Source organism: Epinephelus moara, chromosome 21 (assembly GCF_006386435.1).
Source record: "Epinephelus moara isolate mb chromosome 21, YSFRI_EMoa_1.0, whole genome shotgun sequence".
In the NCBI taxonomy this organism is placed as follows: domain Eukaryota; kingdom Metazoa; phylum Chordata; class Actinopteri; order Perciformes; family Serranidae; genus Epinephelus; species Epinephelus moara.
The window spans coordinates 18434177-18457203 of NC_065526.1; the positions used below are offsets into that span (position 1 = coordinate 18434177).

The following is a 23027-nucleotide window of genomic DNA, read 5'->3' on the forward strand; positions in this document are numbered from 1 at the left end:
AGAGGAGGCGGAAACTTCCCCCTCAACAGGCTACTCTATTTACACAAGCGTGCACTGTAAACTGCACAGGACAGCACACAAAGGACCGCGGTGTGACTCATATTGTGGTGCGTTCAGGTTCCGTTTTGATTGATGGCTACAGTTGTATCAAGGTCTCCAAATGACCAATTTACGCACGCTGACGGCCCGGTTTCCCAAAGGTGTAACTTTGGTTTGAGTAAGTGTGTGTGGGGGGGAGGTGGACACAATAAAGTCCAGAGATAAAAAATATATTTTAATCCCACTTCCTGCATTTCTACATGTAGCCTACATTTAGTGGTTATGGTAACCAAAACAAAATCCAGGAAATAGATAAATGGGTCATAATGCTAAATAAGTCCAGTCAATCTGTGGTTTGACCCAGGGAAAACTGCAATAATAATAATTACATTTTTGTGATCTCTTGGGACATCCAAACAAGATACTAAATAGGTGATTACAGCCCTGCTATTCAAATAAATGCACTGCTTCTCTAAATATTGAAATGCTGAATTTATGACTGGATTGCTCAATAAAACAAAAGCACATTCTCATGTACACACACACACTTTCAAAATCGTATTATTTCTGTGTACCAGTAAAATCATGCTTAATATGCTACTGTTTGGCAAGCTGTCAGATTCTGTCTGAGAATGTGAGTTAAGCTGCTGTTTTTGCTCTGATGTACTCCAGAAAACGCCACAGAGGACAAGCATAGTCAGCATATTCAGCTCAACTCAACTTTATTTATAAAGCACCTTTCATACAAATATGCAGCCCAAAGTGCTTCACATGGCAAAATTGGAGTGACACAGACACTATTTGAAGGATAACACAAACACCTGAACATAAAGTTTGGCACGACTAGACTATTACAACATAAAATATTAAAAAAGCAAACCAAACAAAACAGAACAAACTAACAAGAAAGATGATTAAAAGTCCATAGAATAAAGAGAAATTAAATAAATAAAAGTGAATTAAAATAAACAGGACGACTAAAATAAGGTAGAAATCAATGGTTAAAACTTATAAATCAAGACTGTGATGTTACTTCACATTAAAAAGCCAGATTAAAAAGATAAGCCTTTGATTTACTTTCAAGAATACTGAGAGAGTTTGTCAATATCCAGAGGCAGTGAATTCCACAATTTAGGGGCATAAAAACAGGAAGTGCTCTCACCAGTAGTAGTAATAGTCCAGTCGATCTAACTCAAAAATGGGCCCAACCTAGGAGAAATTGCAGTAGTAACGTTTCATAGTTTCATCCACCTGCATCATATATTCAGTGGAACACTATTTTTTTATGGTCAAAAGCAAAGTTTAACATTTTACAGAGACATGGTCTGAGTGAAATGATGATAATATTGGAGGGTCAATGTACACCTATCCAACATATTTGGTGTCTTTTACTAAGTTTTGGGGGTCAATAATTTCAATAAAACACTTTATTAGAGGATATTCTGATTTATCATACCTATATTTGGGGCACTACCACCCAACAACCAAATTTATTTTGCCAAATTTTCCACTTACAGTTTGTGCCACACTGCTGCAATAGTTGTATCCACATCTAACCTGGATATAAATTATTCCTTATGTATTTAGAGTCTATAACATCAAATCCTAGTTTGGTATAAAAAAAACCTCTTTATCTCCAGATGATATTTCAAAATAACAACCCGTCACAGATATCAACCTTCAATGGCACCAAGAGCTAAACCAAAGGATGAAAAAACCAAGGCATGTTTCAAGTTTAAGGTCATAGTCTGCTGATATGCATCATGGCTTTCATGGAAAAACAAATTTCTATGTCAGAAAACTGAATGATATAATATGCTTTGTAACCTAATTTTACTTTTTTACTTTGTTTGGATTTTTTTTTTTTAAAGGTCATTTTGGGGTAAGGGTACTGCCTAATTGCACATATACATTAACCCATTGAAACCTGGAGCAACATCCCTTTTCTTGTGCTGCTTTTGGACGCGTTTCACAAGTATTTAAACATTTGAACCTCGAGCAAATATGTTTTTTACAAAATTATTTTTAAAAATGTAAAAATGGTGCCATTTGCTATGGGCTATATGCACTCAAAAATGCAAACCCATCGCTGTCATGATTTTCTCCTCTTTTCTTTTCCTTTTTTTGGTTAAAATTGTCAGTAGCAATAACAAAATTCTGAACTGAAGTATATCACAATACTAGAACCACTAGTAATAATAACGGCAATTTTGGTTGGACATTTTAAGCATGTTTGAGTATTGGGGAGTGGCCGTTTCCTCAGGGGACTCATCTCCCTCAGTATTTAGAACATAAAAGAGTAGTATAAAAGTATAAAGCATAAAAGTAGCAGAGGACTTTTATTTTGACAAAATGAAAGGTAATTACTGCATAAATTGATGCAGAAAAGGCACAAATTGGTGCATAAAAATGTATAACAATGATCCCCACATTTCCTGGTGGAGGACCCCCTGGTTCTTATGTGGGCCCCCCAATGTTGAACAAAACCTACTCCTTGTTATTATTATAGTTGAGAAGTTACACTTCAAAAAACAAAAACCACACACTGAAAACCCCATGCTATTTTAATTACGCATGAATTGAAAGGGTGATGTAGCCACGTGACCAGAGCAGTCCAGTTCTGAACTGGTCAGATTTTAACCCCTGTATCCGGACTCTCCAGTTTGCAGGATGTTTTGCGTCTGAGCGCAGCAGGATTAAAGTGTTAACTGGACACAGGTGGTCGATAGAGAAGGGCGGATACATTACTGTGGACACTTGGTCAAACGAAAATGTCCTCACCACCGTTCAGACGGAATAGTTGCCGTGGAGCTGCGTGTGGAAGCCGGGCATCATCTGAGTGCCATGTCCGCCGCCGGGGCTCCAGCTGTTCCTACTTTTCCCCCGGAGCGCAGTCTGAGGACTTTTCCGTCAGTCTGAGCCAGCCGATATTCACTATAACGCTCCGGTTTCTGCTGGCGATAGACCTGTGGCTGTCCAAGAGGCTCGGGATGTGCGCCTGTGAGGAGTCTCCATGGGGCAGCATACGGCCCCTGGTGCGGCTGCTGGAGTTCTCCGGTCATGTCATCCCGTGGCTCATCGGCACTATATACACCCTGCTCCACGGAGAGAGTGTGGAGGAGCAGGAGATCATGCTGAATCTGGCCCTGGGTGAGTGTTGTTTTAGATTTGGGTTATCACGAATGACTCCAGCGGGCCTCTAGGTTTGGATTTCTGCAATCCAATAATGTTGTGCTTTATTTTGTTTGTTTATATTTTAAAGATCCGCTTCTTAAAACTGTCCCCCATGACCAACAGATCACATTTTGATTTATTTAATGTGCACATCTTTGCCATAAGAAAATTATCAAAATTATTACTAAGTTGTGCATTTGGCACGCCAGTTTGGACACTTTAAGTCTGCATAGGAGCACGTCTTTTTTGCGAAATAACCTTTACTGAATAGAGCAGTGATTTATAGAATATAAAATACACACTCTAAGTTGAACCTGTGATGCTTTAGATGTCCGTTTATCCACCTTTATCACCACTTTAAATGCGGGTAAAGCCGGTGCGTTTTTACGCACACTGTGCCAACTCCAACCAAGCGAACCCGGTGGTATTCATCTGTGGTTTGCTGAGCTAAATAATTTGAATTGCTATTGAAATAGCACAACATAACAGTCTAAATCCGCATCAGTCCACCCAAGTATCAAATAATGCATTAGTGGGCTGTTCGTGCGTCCCCGTGACCGAGCGAGAAACCGCATCAGCAGCCATGGAAAGTTTTCTCCTTTGGGCCGCAGCTGGTAGCACCTGTGCCCACTGAGAGACATGCACGTGACAGGGTTGGTGCTTTATTCGCTTGCGCAGATTTTGTGTGTTGACTGACAGCTTTGAGATCAGGTCCTGTGTTGCTGCAGCCTACTGTATTGTGCCTTGGAGAAATTCCACAAGAGCTATTTTGGGCGCATAATAATGCCACTGTGCTCTGGAAATACAGGGGCTGAGGAATGAGAAATTAATGAGGTCAAATGTTTCATGTAATTATTTTTATAGGGGGAGATAACTAATTAGACAATTAAATGATTGTGGCATTGTCACATACAAACCCAGTCACATACACAGAACAGAAATATATATGTAACACCTTTGTTTGCACTCACATCTCTCATGAGTTCAAATGAAAGATCTGAGAGTCTATGCACACAAAAGGCTTATTTCTCTCAAATGCTGTGCGCAGATTTGTCAGTGTTAGTGAGCACTTCTCCCTTGGCAAGAGGATCCATCCACCTGACAGGTGTGGCATAAACAGCATGATTATTGGGATGGTCGCAATGAAAGGTCACGCTCAAATCTACAGTTTGATCACACAACACCGCAGATGTTGCAAGTTCTGAGGGAGCGTGCCACTGGTATACTGACTGCAGGAGGGTCCACCAGTGCTGAATGTTCATTTCAATGCCGTGTTTGTTGTTGCCCCCCGCCAACAACAAACACACAACATTGGGTTTAGGAGTTTAGGAAAAATGATCAGGGTTTGGCTTAAGAATCTTAGGGGACACGAACACCACTCTCCCAGGTGAAAGTCCCACCCACCCCTGTTGACTTTTGCCGCCTTAACTTTCGTCCTTGTCCCGCTGCATTTCCCCCCAACGCCACTGGGCGCTGTTAAACTATAACGGCAACTGGCCGCGTATCATGCCGACATTAAAGGATGCCTTTTTTTGTTGGTTTCTGATACTGCAAGTCACTGTCCCAGCGCCGTACTTCGATGACTTCGAAGTGAGAACAGGCTCTAGTGTCATTTTCATGATTTCGTCGGTTCATCCAATGGACCCCACAACCGCATACCAGCAAAACTCTGAAATGTGTAGATTTACCTTATTTTTATTTTTGGCTTTTAACCAGAACCAAGAAACGTGATTACATCATTCCAGTTTTAGCCTCTTTACACCGGCTCCCAGTATGTTTTAGAATAGATTTTAAGATTTTACTGATTACTTTTAAGACTCTTCATAGTATCTCTTCCAGCTGTATCTCCGACCTCTTAGTACTGTACACACCAGGACGTACTTTGAGGTCCTCGGGCAGAGGTCTTTTGTCTGTTCCAGAGGCCCAGCTGAAAACTAAAAGGCCCCGAGGTTCTGGAACAATCTGCCCGAGAAAATCAGGTCGGCCGAGTCAGTGATCTCTTAAGTCACATTCCTCAGGCCGTTCCTGAACAGTTTTTGCGGTTTGGCATGTTGCATTGTCCTGCTGGGGGGGCCACTGCCATCAGGGAGTGCTGTTGCCATGACGGGCTGTACTTGGTGTGCAACTGTGTTTGGGTGGGTGAAGCGTGTCAAGTGGTATCCATATGAATGCCATGAGCCAAAGTTTCCCAGCAGGACATTGCACTAAGACAGACAGACAGACAGACAGACAGACAGACAGATAGATAGATAGATAGATAGATAGATAGATAGATAGATAGATAGATAGATAGATAGATAGATAGATAGAAAGAACTGAAATAAAATACAAACTGACACCACTGTTGTATATCTCTCCTCACAGCTCTGTTATTGGACCTGCTGTTAGTCAGAGCTGTGAAGACTGTGGTCAGACGGCGCAGGCCCGCCCAGAACCGCTCTGACATCCTCTCCGCCTTCTTCGTGGAGCGCTACTCCTTCCCCTCGGGCCATGCCACACGGGCGGCCATGTGTGCCCGCTTCCTCCTCGCCCAGCTAGTGGACACAGCCTCCATGCGGGTCCTAGTAGTAGGTTGGGCCGCTCTGGTGAGCCTGTCCCGGCTGCTGCTCGCCAGACACTATGTGACAGACGTGGGCTTTGGCTTGGCTATGGGTTACTGCCAGTATAGTCTAGTGGAGAGGTTGTGGGTGACCTGGGACTGCCTGCAGGACCTGCTGCTCCTGCGACTGACGGAGAGGCTCAACAGGGCTTATGATGGACTCTGGATGGCAGATTGGAAACATTAGGTTCGGTGGACTCTGTCTGTGTGTCAGCCTTTATGTACGTGGGGGGAATGTGTAGCATGAGTGTGTGTGTTTCAGATATTCCCTGCTGTTATTTTTATTTTTTGATGATATAAAAAAATACTTCGATATGCTTATATTTTGTGTACATGTATGTGTTTTTATGTACATTTGTGTTTTGTTTCAGAGAGAATGAAGAGGACATTTTGAAATGGATGGTTCGGGTAGTCACTGGCAGGTTGTAGCATATCCCATAAAGATGCACATGTAGCGTGTTTGCACAGTGTTGATGATGCGTGGACGAGTTCTTACAATGCTGAAACCAAAGTTGAATTCAATAGGAGCCTTTTTTTCTTAATAAAAAGACAATTATTTTACTGACATGGTGAGTACGTTTGTGGCTGAGCATACACGCTTAACCACTTTATGAAAACGCCACTGGCACACTTCTTCCTGGTAAAGTGAGAAATTCGTTTCAGTATGTGGTGACACAGCGTCTCATAGGAGGTATGTGGTTTTGTATTGAGCTAAAACAATCCACAGTGGGTTTACTGTATTTGTGTGAACACTGGTGGGGGGAAGTCCGCTCACACTCACCCAAGTTTCCATCAGCTGCTGCAGAGTCTCCTGCCTGTCATTATAATGCATCCCATCTCCTCTTACACTGTTTCTAAACTGTGCCACCATCGTTAACACAGCATTGCAATATACAGGCTGAACTATACAAATATGGGGTTGTGGTTTGTTTGTGGTTTCGCCTTTAAACTGAAACACTGGAGAGCAAACAAGTGTTTTTGCAAGTGCATGACTGAAGTAGGATAAACTCTGGCAGGTTCAAACAGTTGTCCACAGAGGGCAGTGCATAACATGGTTGGTGTTGCAAATGGCAACATGGGGGCTTGTGCACAAGGTTGTAGCTGGTTCAGGGGTTTTTCACCGACACAGGGTGAGGGGTCAGGACGCAGAGATTGAACATGTGCTTACGCCGAGTTTTAAAGCATCAGGTACACAGGCACACATTGCTCAATAAATCTAATCCATCTGTCTGACACATTGCAGGTAAGGAGAGCTATGCTGGGGTGGGGGGGTCTGCGGCTCATGGTAGGTTCAACCTCATCAGATTGGTCTCAGGTGAGGAGCCAGAGGAAAATCAGCACACTAGCCCTTCAGGCTTGGAGGTTGGCTGTGGCGCAGAAACCGCCACCCCTTAAAAAACACACTGTTACAGAAACTACAATGAGCAAAACTATTGACATCAGGCACTTAGTAGACCGCAGCCACCAAAACAGTGGGAGGATGACCGCTCCTGAGGAAAGCCAAAAGGAAATCAGGAGAACATACGAGACCACCAAGACAACACAAGTCCTCAGTGAGATGAAGAGATACCACCTGGACATCCTGGGGATAAATGAAAGTCACTGGACTGGCTTTGGATGCCAAGTGCTGCATGATGGATCTGTCATCCTCCACGCAGACAAGACTGGAACAGGGCCGGATCATGAGAGTCGCCAAAATACACCTGGCTCAGAACTGTGACGCGGGAGTTGGAAAAGATGAACCTGTCGTGGGGATAGGTGCAACATGCTGCCAAAGATCAAATGCAATGGAAAGAGCTCACTGAAGCCTTATGGCCCATAGAGGATGAAGAGGAGAAAGCCTGTATGACAGAAATACATTATTTTTTTCCCAAACAATTTACCTAACCTTAACCAGAAATCTCTTTCTGGTAGAGAGCCCTCTAGGCAAACTTCTCCCAGCTGCGTTTCCTTGTCTCAGAGTCAGTGGTTTTTTGATTGGGTTTTTGGATAGATGCCTTAATAAGGTCTTTAAAAGACTTTCATGTTTTGTTTTACAGCATAAATATGTCAGTAAATACCCCACTTGTGAATTTCTAAGGTTTCATGTGTCTTAAAAACACAGCTTTACAGCCTCGCTGTTGTGGCAACGTTGAAGTAATGTGACTGTAGACTAGTTAGCTAACGTTAGCTTTCTACCTCTGGCAGTTACATGTACACTTCAAAAATCATGAAAGTGGTGTTATTTTTGTGAAGATGACCTTGCTGAGCAAAATGTTTATGAGTATCATAAAAGTTTGTTTGCCACAGAGCTTCTTTTCTGCAGTAATCCAAATTTCAGTGACTAAATCCCATTGGCTTTTCGTTGAGAGAACCAGGGCAACGCTAAAATCTGTGTCAGTGGAGAAAAAAAGTCATCCCTGCAGCACTTTATATAAACTTCCACAGTAAAGACTGATTTTCAACCAACTTTCAGTAGTTAACAGAGGCTAAAAATGTCACACATGCTGAAGAAATATCCCATCAACAATACTAGGTGTGCAGAGCTAGCAACTACTATACAGCGTAAATGGTAGCATTTTAAAGAAGTATTTCACTGTTGGAAAGATGGTCTTTACATGAAACTAGGCTGTCTGTGCAGTAGAAAAACACAAATAGACTACTTCTAGTACCAGAAGGCACTGTGCCGCACCGGACCAATGAAGCTCCACCAGTGAGTGACCTCATGCGAGTTTGACCTTCTATATATATTTGTTTTATATCATTCATTATTATGAATCTATGGTTTTTCTATATGAAACAATATGGTGACTGGCGATTACAGTTAAGACTTACTAAATGTAGTGCCTTTTAACAAAACAAAGTTTCTAAACAAGCCACTGAGGGGCAAACGGATGAACTTGCTCTGGATGTGTGGTCTGGGCTAAGAATAAACCAATGCCCAGTGCGCCTTATGTCTTTGGATTTGACGATCCATTTATTCTCAATACAATATACACATGCTCACCATAACATAGAATGGCAACAGGATTGTCCGTATTTAATCTTTATTCCATTCAGCCAATTCAGTCTTCAATGCCGATACTTTATGCTTACACAACATGCTTTCATAACACGGTCAAAAACTGTTTGCTTCCTTCCCCACACACCTGAATCCACTACCTATGTCCACATCATACATAAATGCTCCGCCATCTGTTCAGTTTCATAACTGCATGTGTATATTTACATCTACCTTGTGTACAGATAAGGAAAAAATAAACAAACAAAAACTATATTATACCTCCAACACCAAGCACTGTATTTTAGCCTCCATTTTTAGAATACAGGAAACAGCATGACGCCCACTTCCTGTTCCCAAAACTTGTATTACAACCAAACAGTGCGCTGAAATATGTTCCTGAATATATTTTAGGCAAAAAAAATAGAAAAGTAACTGAGTATTAGTTTATATTTGATCATCACTGCTTAGTTTTACAGTTTAATCTGATTTTTGAATGATGTTTGTAAGAAAAAGGGGCGGGTTCTTCTCTTGATCCACTTCTACTCTTTGTGTCCGTGTTGGCGGGCATACGAAAATGCGGAAGTACAATTTGTAGTTCCAGCAACAGCCAAAGCACCGAAAAACGACAGTTAGAGCTGAGAGATGAGCAGAGAGATGTGGGTGCTGGCAAGATGGAGGTAAGTTTAACACAGTTCATTAAACACACTAGCCACATTGCTATGGTACAAAACTGGTTGAAAACCAGTATCTCTTTCACAAGGCACTGTAGCATCAGCCAGAGTTAGCATAATGTTAGCCTAGCTAACCACCAAACGGCAATAAGGTGATACCATAAAATATAGGCACGACATTAATATAACCACATAACAGCCTCGAAAACAGTTTATCTAACAGTCTACATGGGACACATCCCCCTAATATTTAAATGATGTGCATTTGTACCCCCCCAATAATAACATGACAGAAGCAGGGGACTTTTGACAAAATGAAAGACATTTACATAATAAATTACTGCTTTAAAGGCACAAATTGCTGCATAAAAATTAACCAGAATGCAAGAAATCAAGTGTTTAATGCTCAACGTCTCTCATTTGTAAAAAGATTTGTTGCTGTGAATATTTTTTAAATTTAAAAGTATGACATAGACAAGCAAGTGTAATTTTAATGTTTTTATTGAGAACTTAAATAACATGATAAATGGATAACAAAAATATTTCTGCTACATTACTGTTTGTAATAACCACTGAAATCATCAAGGACACTATCATGGCTACATTAATCTGCTCTACGAATATATTTTTACCATCTTATTTACAATACTAATAGAAAAAAATAGATTTTAATGAAGCAAAAACATATAGCTTTGCAATAACCTCAGTAAAATGCAAATTATTGTCATTCCTTTGCTCTTGTATCAGCACAGTCCTGTAAACAGCAGTGTCTGACTGTGTTGTCTTTAGCTGCTGCCGGTTCTCGCCCTGCCCAGTGTGACGTCATAGGTGACCATGTGGAAGTTATCCCAAGCGTACAACTTCCTCTGGGCGTGGTTGTAGTCTATCATGCTGTTGTAACGATACTTGTTCTTGAAGGGCACAGCGACAGCCTGCCCCACGCTGGTGGCTGTGTCAAACATATAGTTGATGGTGGTGTTGGGTGCGGTGTAGCTGGCCACCGTGTACAGGCGTCCACACACCATGAAGGCGTTGGCCACTGTGTTCTTCCTGATGTTGGTCTCCCAGCTCTTCTTCACCACCAGGCTCTGGGGGTCCAGCTGGGAAATCACAATCGCACCCTTTGCCTTGCTTGTGCTGTAGATCGCCCACAGGCCCTGTTCATCCGCCGCCAGGTCGATGTCAGTGTAGCCGCCCCATGAGTAAGGATGCTGGCCATGGAAGCCGGCGTGAGGCAGATCCCGGCGTGATGCCAGGTTCTCAGAGGCCACGTCGAAACGGATCAGGGTGCGGCTACGTTTGCGCTGGTAGTAAAGGGAGCCGCGGTACATGGTTGCCCCTGTGCTCTCCATAGGCTCTGGCAGGACCAGGACCTTCATAGGGAAGCCTTGGGTTAATTGATGCATGTCTTCATATGCAAAGAGCTGACGGACGTCTTTACCGACTGTGTCGATGCGCCACACAGTCTTGTTGGTATAATAATGTCCCTGAGGCTCAGGATCCTGCAGCCACACTCCATATTTCCCTGTGATGGTGTCAGCCTTCCTGTGCAGCACAGGGTCTCCCACTGACTGCAGCTCTCCACAGCCTGGAGACAAAAACAGAGAGTTAAAGGAACAGTTCACCCCAAAATAGTCAGCTCCTACTGGCTGTAGAGATGTCTGCCTTCTCTCTTATATAACAGAACTAGATGGCACTCAGCTTGTGGTGCTCAAAGTGCCAAAAAACTACATTTGAAAAACTCAACATCAATGTCTCCTTACAGAAATCATGACCTGGTTACTCAAGATAATCCACAGACCTTGTTGTGAGCAGTTTCATGTAGGGACTATTTTCTTTTTACCAAGCTCCATGCACCAACCACATCAGTGTGTAGGAAGTGTGCATCTACTCATGGACAAGTGGCTCATCCTTGTGAGGTCTGTGGATTATCCTGAGTAACTACATCAAAGCAGTGGTGATCCTAGACTCTGAGGGGGCCCCTAGACAAAGAAGCCCATTGAGGCCCCCATCATCCCCTAGTGTCATTTTTTTGTTCCTCTTCTTCTTCTTTTTCTTGTATTTGTTTTCATTTCTGGTGACCAGGAAAGTATGCTTGTTTGTGGTGACGGTTACACCTAACATATGTATGAAAATCACAGGTAGCTAGCTAACTGTCCTAACGGTATCCAGCTGTCTTATGGTAACTAGAGGGAGCCCCACTTAGGTTGTGTTCACACCAAACGCGATGCAAATTCTCACATCACATTAGTCGCCCGAGTTTGAAAGCTAGTATATTTTGTGTGAACTCGCTTCATATGCGCGAATAACTTGCGTCATACAGTATGCTCGTGAAACTGCTGAATCAATGAATGAACTTCAGCAAGTACGTCCTTGGCATCATACGTCCCCGGAGGATCTCAACGTTGATTGGCTATCGCGGAAAGAAGTGGTCTCTGAAGTTCTGATTTTTCAATTGTATGATGTGAAATTGCACTATTTGCTTAATTTGCGCCTCTTAATTTGTGTATTTTCCATATTTCGCATCATTTGTGTTGCGTCTAACGCGCACCCTGGTGGGAATTTGCATCTTATCGCATCTTTACTTTGATTTTACATGTAATTCACTTGCGCAAATTGTTTTATTCGCGGCCGTTGTCACAGCGTTAGGGTTTTTTGGTGCAGCAGCAGTACACTGTAGAGTGCCTTTATGGGAGGTTTAAGGGGATTTATAATTGTCACTGCAAAGTTTGCCAATAGGAGTGGCATATCAGGGATTTTGGGGGGAGCCCAAACATTTGCGTGGTTTGCCTCTCCTTAAAGGGATAGTGCATCCAAAATGAAAATTCAGCCACTGTCTACTCACCCATATGCCGAGGGAGGCTCAGGTGAAGTTTTAGAGTCCTCACGTGAGCGCGGTGCACCGAGAGGCAGTCAGAGCTACAGGCTACAGTGAGGCTAAAAACAAAGTTCAAATGACGTTTTTCCAAACAACTTTTTATGTCGGGGCTTCAGGACACTTGGATCACTACGGACGAGCAGTATGGAGATATTTTGTGGTTTCAGTTATGTATTTTTGGACATTTGAATCTGGGGCGCTGTAAGCCTCCATTAGGTGGCGTTGTGTTGCTACCCACTCTCCCCTTGGATCTCCGCAAGCGATGTGAGGTCTCTAAAACTTCACCTGAGCCTCCATCGCCATATGGGTGAGTAGATAATGGCTGAATTTTCATTTTTGGGTGCACTATCCCTTTAAGGTGTACCCCTGCTGGAAAGAGACATTGCTGTTGAGTTTTTCAAATGTATTTTTTTGGCAATTTAATCACCACAAGCTGAGTGCCATCTAGTTCCATTATATTGGAGAGAAGTCAGACATCTCTATGGCTGATATCCCCAACACTCTCAAACAATATAGATTGATAAATAGTACAACGGGTAAGAGGAAAAATATTTTTATTTTGGGGTGAGCTGACCCTTTAACCTTAATGGAATTTGTTACGTCACAGTGCTTTCAGTGAGATTTATTTACACCAACACTCCACCACAAGGCTGGGCAGCTACATCAGGGGTTTTACTGGCATTGGTAAAACCCAGACTTTACCTGTGAAGCTGTGATTTCCCTCAGGAATGAGGCGGGATGCTGGAACCTCTGAAACCTCAGCCTTCATCTCCTGGTACGCACCATTCCCAAAATCATATGCACGGTCTGGGAGAGACAGAGTGAAGGAGAAATACATATAAGAAAGCAAAATATTACACCAAAATACAGACTGGTAAAGAATGTTGGGTACAACTTGACAAAAAATGTTTATATTGATATTAATCAAACACAGTCCCAACACACAGACAACATCAAAGTCATTTTTTGCCTCAGAGCTTTGCAGGTTCACCCTATAACCCTGCTACTGCTCTCCTGAAAATGATCACACGCACATAAACAGACAGGCATGAGTGACAAAGCTGTAAAAAAAGAGTCTGTGTTGTAAATTCCAATCCCCTTACTCAACCTGAGCCAGCTAACTGCAACCTGACCTGTTGCCTCAAGGGACTTTTCATAGCCTATGTCAACCACAGATATATGTATCAAGAATAAAGCATTAACTAAGAAGAGCAGCAGAAAAGTTTTGTTGTCTTATTAGGAACTGATTGAATGATAATGTTAACTGATAATGTGCTCTTCAGAACATGCAAGTCAACAGAGTTCACACTCTGATTTGTGTGTTTTCCCTTCACTGATGTACATACCACTGGCAGGTCTGTTTTCACGCTGTGTCCCCCCGGAGGTGTGTGTCTGCTGGCAGGGTTTCTGCCTGAGGCTCTCTGCCTCCCGACTCAGCTCGGCCAGCCTCTTCTGCAGCTCCTGGACCTGCCCGTTCAGACGCTCTTTGTCCTGCTGCAGCTGGTTTCTTTCCCTTGTTACCTGGGAGTAAGCTTCCTGGAGACTGTCTTCTCCACCGCTAGCCCTTACCCCTGTCCCGGTGCCTCCATCCGCTCCCGCTATGAGACGGCTGACTAAAGCCTCCAGCAGGGTGAGTCGGGATGAGACTCCATCCATCTCTGGATTGATGCTGCTTCCGGAGCAGCTGGACTCCTCTGGACTGGCCACGGTGAAGGTATAGTGGCAGCGCCCGCCTTGGTCGTTGGAGCGGCGGAGGGAGGCTCGGTCTTGGGCTTGGCTTCGGCTGGGTAGAGTGAAGCAGGACAGACAGAGGAGAGACACCTGGAGCCACATTCTGGAGGATAAGAGTGAGTAGATGATCTTCTGGTTTGGGGAAATTGCCAAGGATGCAACTGTTTATCTTCCTCTGTTCAGCAGAGTTTCTCCACTTTATTTTTATATTTATTTAGCTGGTCTCTTCCCACCTGGGTGTCCCTGGTCAGAGTCTGGATCCCAGCAATGCTGAGAGTAGGATATTTATACAGTTAACTGCAGGGAGTGGGAGGGGACCAGGAGTGTGGCAGGGAGGGAAATAGCTGGAGGGGTGTGGAGTGTTTGTGTGTAAAGGTCCATGTACATCTCTTTTTCATGGTAGTGGGGTGAGGTGAGCTGAAAACACCAAAAACAATGTGAAAATCACACAGCATCAGTGGAAAAATACACAATTTGTTTTTTCCTGTGGAGAATTCTTTGTGTCTCTGCAGGTTGTTTTGACTGGACAGCATCTTTTTATGTGTCTACCTGCTGTCGGCTGCAGAGCTGTTTACTTCCTGATAGATTCACTATTAAACCACCATGTGATTAACAGTAAACTCAGTTTATAAGATGGGTATGTGGTGAAATCTGGGCTCCAGGGCAAACTGGTCCTTCAGAGGACCTGAGAGCACACTGGTACTCATCTCTCCTCTCTACATCTGGGTTGGATGTGTGGTACAGGAGGATAGGCTGACAGTATGGACAGGAATGCAGCTGTGATGTGGTTGCTCTTTCTTTCTTCTTACCAAACCCACCTAAACACCCTCATGCTGACATCCCCACATGGGGGTGTTTACTAGTACACTATGTTAACTTACAATTTTACTTGAGTGTTCTCAGTGTATAATTGATCCACTAGTGCCCTTTAAAATTCCACAATAAATGAAAAAAGTGTCCATGGCATGTACACTACTTTCTGCTACCAATCCCACAATGCAATGTGCTGCAGAACACGAATGTCTGTACCGAATTTCCTGGCAATCCTTATAGGGTTCATCATCTGGGAACCATGAATGTCGGGACAAAATTAGGTGTACCGTAAGAAATGTCTTGATAAGATAGTCAAAAGGCTTTGCAGAGGTGAATTTGATGTGTGGAATTGTTCCTTTTTTTTTTGAGCAGACGAGTACAAATGAACACTGAGACACTGAAATAAACTTCAGTCTTCAGTCTTTATTCAGCACTTCTCTTTTGCACCGGTAGAGTAAAAATGATTCAGAAGTGATACTGGCACCTTTAAAAATTGGTGGTGAGACTGTAGATTGTATAAACTATGAACGTAGCTACCATAACATCACACATTATTTGTGGGCTCCTGTTTTGAAGCTTTAGGCCAAAACACACCAGTGGCGTCATATGACGGCGGTGTCATTGACACGAGTCAAGTGCCGCCCCCAAAACACACAAAAAGCGCGTCGACGCGTGTCGAGCCGCCGCTGGTGTGGGTTTGTGAATAGAAAATAATGGGGGCGGCTGTTTTGACGCGTGTCGTACGGCGCCGGTGTGTTTTGGCCTTTTGAGTTCGGCATTTCAGCCATCGCCATCTTGGTTTTTTAGAACCAGAAGTGACCATATTTGGATGAGAGGATGGAGCTATGGAGGATCTGACTCATAGACTTTGATGATGCCTCACAGACAGTCTGTCAATCAAGTGGCTCCCGCCCTTAAAAATGTGTAACTTTGGGCTTTAATAAAATGTAAATGAGTGGGATAAATAAAAATCTACAGTTGTCATAAAAGTTGAAATTAGCTATAGAGACTAAACTAGTTTTTTGTATCAGGCTGTAAACATGTTTATTTCTGCTGTAAAGTTGGGCATTTTAACATGGGGGCCTATGGGGATTTACTCTGTTTTGGAGCCAGCCTCAGGTGGCCATTAGAGGCAACTGCAGTTTGTGGCACTTTTGCAATGACTTCATTTTTCAGCCTCGAAGGTTACCGCCTGCTTGAGGCAAAGGCCGATATCAAGTACAACAACGCTATGTAGCGTTATAAGTCAGGTGCTCACCAGGGTCGTTAAGAATCATTCTCTGGACACCATGGATATCTGTACGAAATTTCATCACAGTTGATCTAATGGTTGTTGAGACATTTCACTAACAAAAAACAAAAATGTCAACCTCATGGTGGCACCACAGGAAAACTCAGGATCAACGCAGTGTCAGTACCCTCCATATTTTGGCAACCACAAATGTCTGTATAAAATTTCTAGGGTGTCTCATACACTGTAAGTATACCTACAAAAAGGTATACTTACAAACTGAATTTGTATATAACCCACTAATTGGGATGGCTGTGATAATGTGACCTATCCACTGAAGGGAGAAAAAAAGAAAGTAGGATAATGAGCAAAAGTCCGCATTAAGATGTGGGTTGGGTGGTAGAATTGTCGAACAAAACACAAGACTAGAGACTGGAGTTCGTGTCCCAGGTGACACAAAGTGATATCAAGGTTATTCTAAGGTACAACGTAGCCATGTTTCTTTCCCTAAACCTAACCTACGTAAAGTACGTAACAAGATGATGCTGTTTTTGGGTCGCTAATTGTTGTTAGATATCATATGAACCGTTGTATGATATATTGAACATTTCATAGCACTCATCCATTGCTGATATTTTTCAGTCCGGACCAAAGTGGTGGACTGATGTCCGACTGACAAACAGATGGACATTACCAACCCCCCTTAGAGCTGCGCCGCTTGCTTAAGGCATGGCTTAAAAAGCTGAGCATAAAAGCCACTGATCTTTATTTGACTGGACACATTATAGTGGAAACTAAACCTTTTCATAATGAAAACCATTCCCTCCGGATTTCTTTTCTCCATTTACAGGAGGCATGTGGCCCACCTGTGTTCCAACTGTCTCCATGTGATACGTCTGGGACTTGGTGCTGAACGGAGAGAGGGCGAAAAGCAAAAACATCCCCACAGGAGTCCAACACAAGTGTATCCATTGTAAGTGTGCAAAAAAACCCATTATTCTGGTCTCTCAGGGTGAAAAGTTATGAACTGGTAGCTCTTCCTCTCAGTTCTTGTCCACCGTCTTTTTAATTTGTCTTCTGTAATCAACATGTTGTGACTGCCCCCCGTGACAAAATATTTCATAAAAATACCACAGTGGACCAGTTTCACCCTGAAAAGCAGCTTGCAGGGCACATCTGTGTTTGGTTCCACAAGATCAAACTGCTGCCAGTTAACCTGTCCGTTTTACGGCCCGTGGAAAGTCACCAGTATTCCACAAAGTTTTTACCACTGAGGCGCGTTTTTCTTATGTAACATAATGACTCGGACAACCTGTGAAAAGAGAACAGAGGATCGTAACGTGCACAGAATCTCTTTCACAGGGAGCTGAGGTAGCTCTTCTCAGAGCTGTTTGTCTGCTGAAATGCTCAACATGCATGGCTTGAGCTAAGAATACACTTTCAAATGATGATAGTTCCTACAGGGCTATAGTGCTTTCGACAAAATGCTTTTCTTTCTGAAATACTGGGCCTCCATGTTACAGCCCAGAGGCCAGAAGACAATGTTGGCATTTTACGTATCTGCAAACCAGTAATATGCTACATTTGCATGTTTCATACGAATCACATCAACATTTCTAAAATGATGTAGTTTACGAGCTGACTTTGTCATCGGGAGGTGGACGGGATGGTGGATAATGTGTCACCTAAAGCCCCATTTCCACCAAACACTTTTGGTATAGTACCTTTGGAACCAAAACTAACCCTTCAGACATGGTACCTAGACCCAAGGTCTACAGTACCCTTAAATGTGGGCGGGGTTGTTGTCACTTACTGCTCCGTCCAGCACTCATTGTACTTCCTTATAAATGGAACATCTGCATCTCGTTTATTGTCCGCAGAAGGAGGTTGCATGCCGACATTTTCAGAACAAAATAAAACAGGCTGCAGTGAGAGTCTCTCGGTGGGATATTTAAAAGTAACAGGTTTGTGCATTTAGTCCTTCTCAGGCAAGCTCAGCCAGCAGGAGCCCAGAGGAACAACGCTCCACAATGCTTTTTTTTGTCAGAGTGACAATTGGGATTTATGCAGTTCACATAATCCGGTCGAAATTAATACATATATTATTAAACGATTGAAGATCTACTCATTACTTAAAGTCTGTGTCATCCAAGAGAGACAAAAATACAGTGGTCAAAGGTGTCATATTAAAATTAAAGATGTGCCAATGGATTCATGTCGTCAGCTCATTAATTCAGTGACATCACAAGTAAACGCACCACCTTAAAAGTCACCGGCAGGCGGCCCAGTGAATTGAGATTCTTTTCTCATTCTACAGCTGCTGCGAGAGGCAGCAAAACATTCTCTGATTTTTTAGTTATAGTTATAGTAGTCCTGAGCAGAGTGACCGTCCTCTATTGACCAATCAACAGACTGCAGTGTTCACAGCTCCACCTTTTAGTACCAGATCTGTGTGCTAGGTACCCCAACAGAGGGGGGACCAAAAATGGGGACGGTACAGAACAGTTCCATTGGTACCATCCACAACTTTTCACAGTGGAAACGGAAAAAAAGTGTACGGAACTGATCTGAATAGTACTGTACTGCTTGGGGGAATGGGGCTGAAGCGAGATGCCTGCCAAGCTGCAAACCACTGTTTGAGATCAACAAACAACAAAACCAATTCTGATTTGATGAGACATTGCTGTTTTTCCAGCAGCTTTTCAACCCCCAAACACGGATGTTTTATAGCAACCTGTCACTGCTTTTCCAGCCGGAATGAAACCGTTTTAGAACGTTGCAGAGAAAAGTTGCAGCGATGTGAACTGGCCGGTCTGAGCTTGACTCAAGTCGACTAGTGGTGTCACCTGCAGCTCAAATCGCCGGCGGCTGGTTTTAGAACGTAAAGCTTGTCACCTGTTTCAACAGCCAATCGGCTTGTAGTGAAGTCCGCTAGTCAGGGCAGGTGCTCCGTCACCGCCGAGCCCTCTGTTTCCATCCTCACAGTGTACCGGTGTTGGACGGTGGATTGCTACTGCTGCTCGCTGTGTGTGCTTATGCCCCCCCCACACACATACATCCTCATTGACTAACTAATTGGCGCTGGTTGTTTATGTTATTGTGGCATATTGATTATGAATACAGTCCACCTGATGCTTGTTTTGTTTCTGTTTTTCTCCGTTTCATCACTACTACAAATCCAGCTGTAGCCAGTATCTCACTGTCACTATCCTCATTCATATTTTAAGAAGCTACAAATTATATTCAGCCACAAAATAAACCTGAAAATCTGGAAATCAGAACAGAAGTACAGAGAGTTGTTGCATAAAGATGATGCACCGTCTCATCTAGTTGCATTGGTGTGAACCGGTTTTGGGAACTTTGCAGAACAGCGCATTGCAAGTACTTGCCGTTTCAACTTGTCTTGTTGCAAATCTTTGGTCTGAACTGGGCATTAGGGCCCTTTTGGAGTCCTGATCCCCAGATTTAGAACCATTTTCTGAAAGACAAAATACAAATTGGGCAAATACAAATACAACATAGTTCTCACAGGCAGCAGACACACTGTAGCATACTGTTCTCAGAAAAATAGCACATTTGCAGCTGCTAGTTAATGAAAAAATGATGAATAAAAATGAGTAAAATAATCAGACGGAAAGATGAGTGAAAAATAGTCGACATCATTGTTATTTTGGCAGATATTTCAAAAATCCCTTCAAAGTACAATCCCAGAATTCTTGGCAGTCTAGGATTTCCACCGTTTTGATCTGCAGGGATATTTTACTGCTGCATTTGTTTGAATATGAATTATATAATATTATGCAATAGGAAGCCGAGAGGAGGGAGCACTGGAGGTAAAAACAAAACAGATGAGAGAAACAGTGTGACTGCTGAATCAGGACAGACATGTGGAAAACGAAAAGCTCCCCATCAGAGTTGTTTACAGAGGCCACTTCAGTCCGAGCAGCGATTTAGAGGAATCAGGTAGAAGGAATTTTACAGAGCAGGAAAGTGGGTTTGGTACATGACGTGCCGGTGCTCTCCCACTGACTCATTAAGACACTGACAACATAAGTTTCCATTGGCCGATGAATAACAAATCTGAGTAACACTGTCGCACTAACAATCATTGGCTCGCCGGCCAGACATGCATTTACAGGTGTGAGGTGTTGCGTAACATGCGTTTACATGGGTGCCAGTCTGACTTGTTGATTTGTAATGTCATTTAGACTTGAGGCATTGAGCGCTGAGCTGGAACACAACCTCCTACCTCAACGTGTAGGTGACATTTTAACAACCTGCCTCAGCCAGTGCTCGAGCTTGAACTGAACTTTACGAGACACAACGGGACAGAGTGAGACAGGCTCTACCCATGTTGTGATGTGAGCTACCGAAGCTCAAATGACTCATTGTGTTCAATTCATAGCAAGCAATCAATGGCATAGAATGAAAATGAGTGTTTATAGTTGCATTGTGTGCCCACAGGGGGTCAGGGTGAAATGTTTCTGAGAAAAGCATTAAAAATTGCGTGCTGTCTGCTGTGCTTGCGAGGGTATAATCACAGTGGATCTCACGCCCACACACGCGAAACCTCAGCCTCGCAGCAGCACAGTGGGTGTTGTTTGGTCTTTCTTTGACGGCTCAATACAGGTGTGAACACCAGAGGTTTTCATTACTGATACAGACACGGCACCAGCATGAAAACGCAGATAGTTGCACCAACAAACAAATTAGATGCAACTGACATAACACAGCAGTGACGCAACCGACTTAACACTTGCTGTCTGCTGTGGGTCTTTGCAAGAAGTCCTCTGCCTCAAGGGATGTGGTTCTTAAAGGTCTCATGAAATGGTATCACTTCCTTAAAGGGGACCTATAATGCTGACCCTTATTTTCTGTCATATATATATATATATATAAAATGTTACAGTGTTCGATGTTCATATTAAGCACGGCCAAAGTTTCAAATAGTGAGGTAAATGTATTTAAAAGTAATCCCTGTGAGCAAAAACCTCAGACCGGCCTCAGACCGTTCTCAATACACCAAACTGAAAACTCAAAGTACACATCATATACATATTGGAAGGGGTCCAGTTTGGGAACCTCAGAATTGGATCTCTGCTGTTTGCAAATGATGTGGTTATGTTGGCTTCATCACACCGTGACCTCCAGCATGCACTAAGGCGGTTTGCAGCCGAGTGTGAAGCTGTCGGAATGAGAGTCAGCACCTCCAAGTCTGAGGCCATTGTTCTCTGCTGGAAACTGGTGGAGTTCAAGTATCTTGTCGTCTTGTTCAGGAGTGAGGGCAGAATGGAGCGTGAGATGGATCGGTAGTTTGGCGTGGCATCTGCAGTGATACAGGCGCTGTGCCGAACCCATCGTGGTGAAGAGACAGCTGAGCCGGGAGGCAAAGCTTTCGATTTACTGGTCCATCTACGTCCCAACCCTCAACTATGGTCATGAGCTCTGTAGTGACCGAAAGAATAACATCGCGGATACAAGTGGCCGAAATGAGTTTTACATATCTCATCTGGCCTGGGAACACCTTAGGGTACCCCAGGAGGAGCTGGAAAGCATTGCTGGGGAGAGGGACGTCTGGGGTGCTTTGCTTGGCCTGCTGGTCCTGCGACCTGGCTTCGGATAAGCGGTTGAAAATGGATGGATGGATGGAAAGTACTGCCTTGTTAAACTGTCCATAGCTAATGTTTGTGTCTGTCTTTGGTGACATTGCGTCATCTAAACACAGTGTTAAAACCATGGCACCCTGGCTCGTTATAATTCCAGCAATATTTGTTGGAGCTTCAGCCTCCAGGCACGTTGTTTTTTTAAGTACGGGTTTACGGGATTCCTCTGGTTCTAATATGCACATTCAACAGTTTCAGTAAATTCCTCTTTTCCTACCAACAACACTAACTGTCATTCCATCTGTGTGTGTGGTTTACAGTAAGTGACTGAGCTGTTTAAAGGTGTGCGTTACGTAATGGGGCCACTGGTTTTCCCCCAATGATGACAGTTTAACGACAGGGCCTTTTCCACTGTGATGCAAGTCAAGCTAACATTTAGCAATTCTTACACCAAGCACTGAGAAGTGGAAAATTTAAAAAAAAAAAAGTGAGTCTTTTCATTAAGATTTTCCATCAAACAATTGAGCTATGAACATTTTGGAACTGTGCACAGGTCAAACACTGGTCTGTTTTGATCTTGAAATGACAGGAGCTCACATATTTCTCCTTAGCTCGTCTCAGTGGCCTTGTAATCTCATTTAAGAAAGGAAGAAGGGGCAAGGTCAAGTGAATTTCTTCCTGTAAACAGATTTAGATTGAAGGCTGTATCAAATTCAACAGCCGTGTCTGCAGGACTGTCTGGACTCTGCTGAAAAGAAAACAGTGGCCGTATTTGCAAACAGCAGCTCATGTCCTGGTATCACTCAGACCGGACGCAGTAAGGTCATTTAGTGGGCTCAGACATGGTGAGCAGCAGACGGCACTGTCCTGTCCAAACACAGCACTGCAATGACGCATGGGTAATGGATGATTCAGGGCGATGATGGAGTGGCGCATTGAGACCAACATGTTGATGACTGCTCTCCCGGGCCTCTCTTTGACGTGACGCCAATAATATGGTTTCCACCATCTGTCTCAAAAGCACGTACAATGACAAACACACACACACACACACACACACACAAGCACAATGTCTTGTATTTCATTTAGTGGATGTTCATTTTTAACCTTTGTACATCCTCCTGATGAAACCTACAGCAGACTGTACATCTGTTAATGCTGTTGGATCTGTTGCTCTGTACATGAGCCAGTGCAGACAAAGGAAAGGTTTTAAATTCTGAAATAATATATTTATATGCAATAACAAACACTCATAGGTGAAAAAACAATTAGTCATGTTTGTTTTCAAAGCCAGACAAGACAACT

General features: G+C 43.3%; 2 protein-coding genes across 2 annotated transcripts; one reads left to right on the forward strand and one right to left on the reverse strand.

Moving 5' to 3' along the window:
- The first annotated feature begins 2704 nt into the window (after positions 1-2704).
- LOC126382813 (polyisoprenoid diphosphate/phosphate phosphohydrolase PLPP6-like) lies at positions 2705-6357 on the forward strand. Its single transcript, XM_050032896.1, has 3 exons — positions 2705-3189; positions 5578-5999; positions 6184-6357. Exons 1-2 carry the CDS (start codon positions 2811-2813, stop codon positions 5997-5999), a joined length of 801 nt encoding a protein of 266 aa, XP_049888853.1. The 5' UTR covers positions 2705-2810; the 3' UTR covers positions 6184-6357.
- A 3602-nt stretch (positions 6358-9959) lies between these two features.
- LOC126382736 (myocilin-like) lies at positions 9960-14332 on the reverse strand. The gene is made up of 3 exons (XM_050032788.1): positions 13691-14332; positions 13047-13151; positions 9960-11054 (listed from the first exon to the last, which is right to left on the reverse strand). Exons 1-3 carry the CDS (start codon positions 14175-14177, stop codon positions 10252-10254), a joined length of 1395 nt encoding a protein of 464 aa, XP_049888745.1. The 5' UTR covers positions 14178-14332; the 3' UTR covers positions 9960-10251.
- Positions 14333-23027: the final 8695 nt, after the last annotated feature.